The sequence below is a fragment of the Gekko japonicus genome, unplaced genomic scaffold (genome assembly GCF_001447785.1).
Source record: "Gekko japonicus isolate JY-2015 unplaced genomic scaffold, Gekko_japonicus_V1.1 scaffold1295, whole genome shotgun sequence".
In the NCBI taxonomy this organism is placed as follows: Eukaryota; Metazoa; Chordata; class Lepidosauria; order Squamata; family Gekkonidae; genus Gekko; species Gekko japonicus.
In genome coordinates, this window is record NW_015168688.1 from 35,665 (window position 1) to 44,776 (window position 9,112).

The following is a 9,112-nucleotide window of genomic DNA, read 5'->3' on the forward strand; positions in this document are numbered from 1 at the left end:
TCAGAAGAATTTGAAAAAGAAATTGTGTTTTAAATCAATAAGAGTATAGCAGAGATCCACACAAACATAAACAAAAATTCTTCTACATTTGAGAACTATGTCATTTTCAACAGCAGAACAATCCTCCTGTTAATGTAACTACAAAAGTGTTAACGAAAAGAGAAAAAGGGGACGACATGCAGTTCAGTAGCAGAGGATCTGCCTTGCATGGAGGTCTCAAGTTCAATTCCCAGCATGTCCACCTAAAAGATCGCGTAGTGGATGATGTGACCATCCCTTACGAAGACCCCAGAGAGCCGCTGCCAGTTAGTAGAGACAATTCTGACCTTGATAGGTCGAATGGTTTGACTCAGTATATGGCAGTTTCATGCACTCACGTATTTTCAGTCAGACTCAAAGTGTGAAAACGCAACATCAGCTTTTCATTTAGTATGAGAAGGCTAGTGCTCTTCTGGCATGTCCCTGGGTTTGTATTAACTATCATTACTGTCAAACTAATAGCAAAGGAGAAAAGGCACGAAGAATCTGAACATGAGACAGAAGTGTGGAAAGGACAGGAAGTGTCATAAGGTAGTCCATTCCTGATTCGTATGCTAACATTAGTGATACCAGACATCTATTTCAGACAAGCATTAACCTGAGATGTGCACAGATCCAACCTGTTGCCAGGCATGTGTGCCTCACATCTCCCTCCTCTCATGCAAAATCCCAGTTAGCAAAAAACTCTGGTTGCCCATGACATACAAACCCAAGCAAGCCTGTTAATAGAAATTAATTTGCCCTGCCACCTCCTTATACAAAAACAGGATTCTAAATTGGAGTTTAATCCCGGCTCAGAACCTTGGGGGAGGGGGGGTGCAAATTCCTATTACTCACGCACCCATGTTCATGCATCACCAGTAACCAGAATTACTTTCTGCCCAGATTCTTCACATGGGGCAGTTGGCGCACAACCTAGATAATGGCAACAACAAGTGATGCCTGAACACAGGCTATGATTGCATCAACCCTTACAGACACATAGAAAACACAGTGAACAATTCCCATTCATTGTACTACAACATGAAAACAGCTGACATGACAAAACTAATCCAACAATGATTATTTATTTATTTATTTTATTTGGCTTCTGTCCCGCCCTCCCCGCCGCAGCAGGCTCAGGGCGGCTCACAACATTATTACTAATAAAACAATTTCTCAGTTAAAATTACAATAAATTAAATCTAAAAACAATACATAAAATGCTAGCAATGGCATACAACATGGCAGGAGTACACAATCAATTAGTGCATGGTCTGGGTCATTTCAGCAAGGCACAGGCTATTTAATTATGTTAATTATGTTAATGACATTATTGGTGTTATTAAGATATTGATGATATTGGGGCCAGGGCCTCAGATGGTTGCGGTGGCTCCTTAATCAAATGCCTGGTGGAAGAGCTAACTTCTAAAACAGGACCACTTTTCAGCATGAAAACCTGAAGCATTTTGAGATCTATTTTTTAATTAAAGGAGAACACATTTCTCCTCATGTATCCCATCAGCTCCATGGAAGGATACAAGGCTATAAATAAATATTCCTATACTGGAACAGTCTTACTATAGCAAAGCTACAACTGGCAAATGAAGGCTGCGGTCACACATAACAGAAGCCACACAAGTGAGACGGAAAACAGGCGGAGTTTCCGGGCGCGATCTCACCAGCACATCTGGGAAGCGTAGCACTCCTGTGGCTCAACCGAGGCTTCCAGCCGAAACTGCGTGGCAAAAAACTAGTACCTTGGAGGTACTAGTTTCCGGAAACTGCGGGGCAAGGGCGGGCGTCTGATCGCGTTTCCGGTGGCATCCGGCGCCCGCCCATGTCCCCTTGCAAATAAGGTGTGGTTTTTTTGTCCAAGTCTCTGTGGATGCGCATGCGCACCCAACGGAGCATGCGCATTTGTCATGTACACAAAAATAAAAAACAGTTTGCCGCGGTGCACGCTTCTTCGTTGCGCGCCGGCTTGTCCTGTGATCGGCACCTCTCCCCTGCCATGGAACCTCCACGGTACCTCCACAGGACCTCCACAGGAGGTCTGATCGCGTAACTGCGCAGTAGTTTGCCCCAGGGCAAACAGCCACGCTTCTCCTCTGCAGTTTCCTGCCCGTGTGACCGGGGCCGAAGCTCATCTTTGGGCCAAAGCATTTGTGGTGAATTCAGATTTTAGAACTACAGTTTACATCTAAGACACTCTTTAAGGTAAGTGGAGAAAAACAAGTAGGCTTACAAATCCATACTGTCAAGACTTGCTCTTCTACCGTCTCCCCAGAATACACATTAATTCCTACCTCTGCATTCAGATCCTGTAAGATATCTCCTAGCAAATCATCCTTGGACAGATCGACAGCTTTCTGTAAAATGAGACACCTGTGCTCAGTAAATGTTGAAAATTTTAGATCAATTGAAACTAACTTGCCCAATGTAAGCTAGTTTGTATTTTATTGTGCTTGCATTTTCTGAAAATACAGACAGTAATGAACCACCCCTCAAAAGACACATAGTTAGGCAAGCTATGTACCAATATCAATTTTCTCAAAATTCAGGAGATAACTTACATCAGTGTTCTTCTTCCCAGTACTAGCCATAAACATAGATTTAATCGTGTTTGGTTTTGATACCATGGCCTTTTTCACATTCTTTTTATCATTTGTGGAAGTTCTCTCTCCTCTTCCTACCAATATAATAATTGAGGCAGTTTAAATCATGCATCCTATTAAAAATTACAATAGTAATCAATATTTTATACACCAGTCCTACTTTAATGAAGCAACACAGCCCATACATAGTGGCTTTAAATTAGTACACACATGGAGCCACTTTTATGTAACAGCTCCTTTTCTGTGATATCTGGAGAGGTTAACAAGAAATAACTGTGATCATGCAGCACCTGGCACTCAGAATGCTGCAATGGCCTTTCAGTAGGAGCTCTTCACAGCCAGTCATTTTTAGCACTGGCTCATTTTTTTTAAAGGCTTCATTTGTAGTAACAGTGATCTTAGAGCACAGCTATACCTGATCACTACTGAAAGTTGGTGGCCAATTTTTAAACAGAAGCTACAAATGAACAGGGCAGCTAAAAACAGCAAACTGACATGGAACATTAACGTCTTCACAGAAACATGTGATGTGGCCCCAAAGCCCCCATTTCATGGCAAAAGTATCTGCCCTTAAAGAACTTAATTGCTGAGGACAGTTCCAGCACTAGGTGAATGTTCTGGTCATTATTTGCTTCACATATCATATATATTTTATTGTCTTGTTTCATGTCCAATGTACAGTTTATTCATCTTATATTGTATATAGATTAATACATACCAACGTTTGGAACTAATTTTGATCCTGTCTTTTTAGTTAATATTATTTTAATATTTTGTAATATTTTTATTAAGTGGTCCTTCTATTATTTGTATTACTTGTAGTAAATGTAAAATTATGTTTTTATAGATTCCCCCTGACAAAGCCTGCATGGTGAAATGCATAGGGACTTTGTACAATAATAAATCAGTCAACTATCACCTGGCATTTTTCCCCTTTTTGTTCTGTTGGCACATTGCTGTGTTCAACCCATTTTTTCTTTACCCTTGGATTATACAAAAATAGTCAGGCTTGGCTTTTTAACGGGCTGTCCATTCACCAATGTATTTGCAATTGTATGGGAAAATACATCCAAGTTATATAAATGGCTATCGAATTGTCAAAGATGAAGAAAAATTGGGCTACACCCAGCAATGTGCCTGCAGAACTAAAGGGGGGAAAATGCCAGGTGATAGGCGACGGTTTATTATCATACGAAGCCCCTACGCATTTCACCATGCAAGTTTTGTCAGGGGGATTAGAGAAATTCACCTAGTGCTGGACCTGTCTACAGTAAAAAGAATTTAATTGCTATGGACAAGTCAAGCACTAGATTAATTTTCCGATTCCCCTGATGAAGCCTGCATGGCGAAATGCACAGGGTTTTTGTATGATAATAAACCAGTCACCTATCACCTGGCATTTTTTCCTCTTTTGTTCTATTGAATTGTCACAAATATAGAATAGCCTTTTAGAAATTATAACCCTTGTAACAGGCCTGCTATTAGATCTCTCTTCAAATATACTTTCTAAAAATATTTTAAATCTACTTAATTTGATGATCTTCTATTTACATAAAGCATCACAAAATTCTTTGTGAAATTACTACAAGTTAACATTGAATACTAAATTCACGCATAATGTTTACCAAAACCATGCATTCTTTTATAAGTAAAATTGTCCTACATGCAAGGATGAATGAATGCATTTACTATTCTGGAGCATCAAGACTGATGATTATGCCATAACGAAGCACCACATCACCCCCAACAACATCTAAACTTATCACAGATTGCAAAGGGAATATAAGGCATACAATCTGTCACAGCAGCTTATTAAAACTGGCAAAAATCAAACCACTCAAATTATTAGAAACCATGAACAGAAACATTATAACCAACCCAAGAGCCACTCACTTAATACCAAAAGGCACTATCCTATCATGTCCAAGCCAAAAATACAGAAGCTCTGGAAAACCATGTCATGTCCACTGTTCCCTCTAAGGTGAGTTAGTGTGAGCTAGCTCACAGTTTTTTAGCTTCCAGCTCACACATTTTTCTCTTAGCTCAAGAAGGATGGCTCCAGAGCGAAGTAATTTATGTAGTAGCCAAATCGCTCACTCACAACTTTAATGCCAGTAGCTTACAAAGTAGGATTTTTGCTCACAAGACTACGCGGCTTAGAGGGAACACTGGTCATGTCCCCAATAACATGTTGGCTTCATGAATAAATATATAAATGTCCTTTTCCAAAGAATTGTTACATGTAATCTTGGGCATTGCCTCTCAGAACTTAAGCAAGTTAAGTTTTTGCTTTTAAAAGTTTACTTACTTTTCTTGTTGGAATCAAGAGCATCATCTTCTAAATCTTCATCAAAAATCTCCCTGCCATCTTCTACATAACCAATACCATCTGTGCAAAGGGACAAAAATATAATTTGCAAGGGATATTTCTAAGATCTTTTCACCTGAACTCAGTTCCAGATGCATCGCTTACATTTTTGACACTCTGCTCACAATAAATCCCACTAAAAACTAGCGACTATTTGTTTACAGTTTTGTCATGCCACTCCTCTAAGAAGCTCAGGGCAGTGTATCACGCTGACATAGACAGAGATTGGCACAGTGTGATCCTGTAAACTTTATAACTAAGTGCCAGTTTGAAACCTGCTCTCCAGCACTCTAATGCAACACTCGTACTCCTCCACTCAAATGGCACAAATTGTTAACCAGTTTAAATGGAAATATTCCCAAATGAGCTAATCATATACACCTGCTTTAGCTATAGCACTGCAAACAACAACTCATGCCTCGCAAGGACTAGGGGGAATGCTTATTCTCAGCAACAGCCATATTTCAGCATTTACTTTCAGAAAAACTATTTACAGGGTTCGGTCAGCTTCTCTTACATTCTAGTGGCCTTCTGTATGCACTGTTGTTCAAGAAATCCAGCAGTCATTTTGCCATCAGCAAACTTTGCAGTTCTTCCCATTGTCCTTTTAAGTATCTTTCTCCACTCCTCAGCACTTCCCATAGAGGCTGTTCTCTCCCATTCCACCTACAACTTTCACTTCAGGACAAAAGCTTTCCTGAAAACATTTCTTGCAAGCCTTTCTATTTTCACTGTGAAATCACCAATGCCAGTTCAGTTCCTGTAAACTGACCTGAATCTAATCAGTTTCATATTGCATTAATAAGCTGAAACTCTGATTCTGAAAAAAGCCAGGCACAAAATCCCATGACACATGAAAAGTAACAGATTAAATCTTCCCAGGTCACAAAGCAATTCTCACAAATCCTTTAAATTCACATAAGAAACTGTGTACACTCTAACCTCACAAAACACCAAGGCCGATTCCGCACTAATGCTTTGTCCCCCTTTCCCCCTGGGTCTAACTGGCCAGATTCTATGCGCGCTGTAATTATTCCTTGTTTTATGTGTGTGTATGTCTCTTTAAAAGTTTGGTTGCATGGCGGTGGTAAGTAGACTAGAGTGGTTGAGAGAAGCAAGTGTGGTATGGTGGTGGTTGACAGAGAGGGGGAGGGGTTTTGGAAGTGAGAATGAGTAGATATGTCTGTATGTCAGTCAGAGGTTACAGTTACAGTTTTGACAGTTGATAAGTTCAGTTAGTTCTGTGTGGGGAATGAGTTAGACAAGGAGTTAGTTCTGTGTATGAAGGAAGTTAGAAGCAGTCCTGTATGGTATCAGTTAGTTAAGTGAGAAGCAGAAGGAAGGCTGAGAGAATAGGAAAAATTAAATGAAAGCTGAATTGAAGACAAGTTATAGGAAAGGCTGTATGTCCTGGAGAGAAACAGTGAACTTATATGACCTTGAGTTAAAGTGTTACAAAGTTACCTGAAAGATCCCTGTCAGTAAGGGAGCATATTGTGTGTGATACACTAAGCAATGGTTCATTTATTACACATTACTAGATACCTTGTTCCACCCTTTTATTTATGAATTATTTCAATAAATCCTCTTTTATTCAAATATACCAGCTCTGAAAGAAATACTTCCTTAGGACCACATAGTTCCTCATAAGCCTTGTACTCGGTCTACCTAAATTGCCCCGAATCTAGAGCCCCCTCCCCTATTTTCTCCCTCCTTTTTTTTTTTTTGAATGGAGGCAGGGTTGCGTTGTAACGCACTGCCCATTGAAATGCCGATTGGTCCCTTTAGTTTTTGACCCTCGATGCCCGCGAAAAGCATCCATTGATGCAGCCGGGAAGTGTGTGTGTGTGGGGGGGGAATCAGTATACGAACATGAAAAAGAATGCTTAAACCTTTACACAAATGGTGAATTCCAAACAGAAATGAGAAAACAGCATACAGGCATGTAAAAGGATATTTAAACACTGGTTGACGATGACCCATTGTTGCGTCCAGTAACGATGGACTATTATTGCACTACAACGCAACACTGGAGGGAAAAAAGCACGCGTGCACCAAGTGGGGGGAGGGATGCAGCCAGGAAGTGGGGGAGGGGGCAGATGGGAAGACAATATACAAACATGAAAAAGAATGCTTAAACCTTTACACATGGCAAATTGCCAAACAGAAATGAGAAAATAGCATACGGACATGTAAAAGGACATTTAAATGTCGGTCAACGATGGCCCGTTGTTACATTGCAACGCAACATGGGGAGGGAAATTTAAAAACAATTCCTGCGCACACCGAAGGGAGGGGTTGCAGGCAGGCGGAAAGGAGAGGGGGGAGGGGGAGAGAGAAGCAGGAGGGCATTGAAGAGGTGTTGGTAGGCAGGAATGGGAGTGAAAGGGAGGGAAAGAAGCAAAGGGGCGTTAAAGGGGCAGAAAGGGGACAACCGTGAATCACAAGTTCCCCACTGGAATGCCCTGACTTCAACACTGCAGCAAAAAAAAAAAAGAACCTGAAAATAGTGGCAACAGAAAATCCAGGGGGAAACGCCATTAGATTCTGGTCAATTGCTGACCCGGACCAACATGTAGGGAACTGATCAATTTCCGCGGATGTTATCGGGGGGGGGGGGGGTGAACCCAGAGCAAGTGATTGTGCGGAATCGGCACAATTTCCCTGTACCACATCACAAGCAAAGTAAAGGAAGAACAAGTATCTTAGTGTTATTTTAAATTAAAACAGAAAATTAAATCTATTTCACAAACCATCATCCACAATCCAGTCATCATCCTGACGTTCCTTGACCATCTTGGAGTATTGTTCTTCATCAACTTCTTCATAAACACTTGTGAACTCTTCAATCTGCAATAAATTGGACAGTAACCACTGGTATACTACTTTTTCTTCAAATGGACCAAAGAATGCCCAAAATGTGCAGATATCCAAACATTATGTTCAGGGCCTCTATTTAAACAAAGGTATACTGACATGGGAAAACCCAGCACATCTAGTAAACCAGAAGACATAGGCTCCCCTCAGCTAAGAATGACGGATCTATTTACCTATAAGGTGGAATCCCATATCATTACATATACAAATTAAAAACAAGCCAAAACATTCCACTAGTTACCTCATATTTTATCTTTTCACCAGCCTTTGCCTTTCTCAAGCGTTCCAGTGCTTCCAGTCTCCCTGTTTTACATTTTTTCTCACGACGAGAACGGGAAGTTGTGAAATTTTGAGAATCAGCTGTTTCTGAAGGGAATATAAATTAATACAGGTTTAAAAGATTGTGGGAATATAGTTGTATATTAACATTTGTAGTGCAACCTTCAGCAGAATTATACATTTCTAAGAGCACTGACTTCAATGGAGTAAGAAGGGTCTAGCTCTGTTTAGAACTGCACTGTAAAAGGTCCTATGAAAAATAAAGATTTTAAATGTATGATTGGTTTAAGGTAGCATCCACCAATATTTTTTTTCTTACAAGAAAGCCATTAATATGAATAAAAACTACCGTAGCCTTTTTTTTAAATCACCACCTCACCAACAGGTGACTTTCCAAATATATAAAAAATATCCCTGAAATGATGTAACTATCTATCCAACTGTTATAAGATAATTTGAAACTAAGTTCCATAGTTACAGCATAGTGCCATATTTTAACAGCTAAATAACTTTTTTCTTTCTAACGCCAAGATGCAAAGAAAAAATACACAATTGTTATTACTAAACAGAAAATGATCAGCTGTCATGTACTCAAGCCTAAAAAATCATGCATAAACCAGAATCATGACTGAAATTACCACCACTCAAATGGTGTCAGACGCATCTAATCAAGTAATACCAGCTCTAGACCTGAGTTATACATTCAGACACTTATGTATACTGAAACTTAGGAACTGCATTTATTCAGGCCTGAACACAAGACAAACATTTCTTCTACCATACAAGACATACACTACTACCAAACTCTAGCTTAACAAAACTCTATATCCTAAGTATTGTACTGTTGCCTAGCACTACTTCTGCCAGACCATATACTAAAAATGCACTTCAACACAAACACAGCTGAGTGAAGGAGCAAACTCTGAATCTATTGACACCTTTAATACCAAAG

At 39.9% G+C, this 9,112-nt stretch overlaps 1 protein-coding gene across 1 annotated transcript in view; it reads right to left on the bottom strand.

Moving 5' to 3' along the window:
* POLA1 (polymerase (DNA directed), alpha 1, catalytic subunit) overlaps positions 1-9,112 on the bottom strand; it is a gene marked incomplete at its 3' end in the record, with an annotated part of 43,348 nt that overhangs the window by 31,198 nt on the left and 3,038 nt on the right. The window contains 5 exon segments of the mRNA XM_015415433.1: positions 2,328-2,390; positions 2,595-2,710; positions 4,945-5,025; positions 7,758-7,854; positions 8,123-8,247. Of these exon segments, the coding sequence (XP_015270919.1) occupies positions 2,328-2,390; positions 2,595-2,710; positions 4,945-5,025; positions 7,758-7,854; positions 8,123-8,247 (482 nt within the window).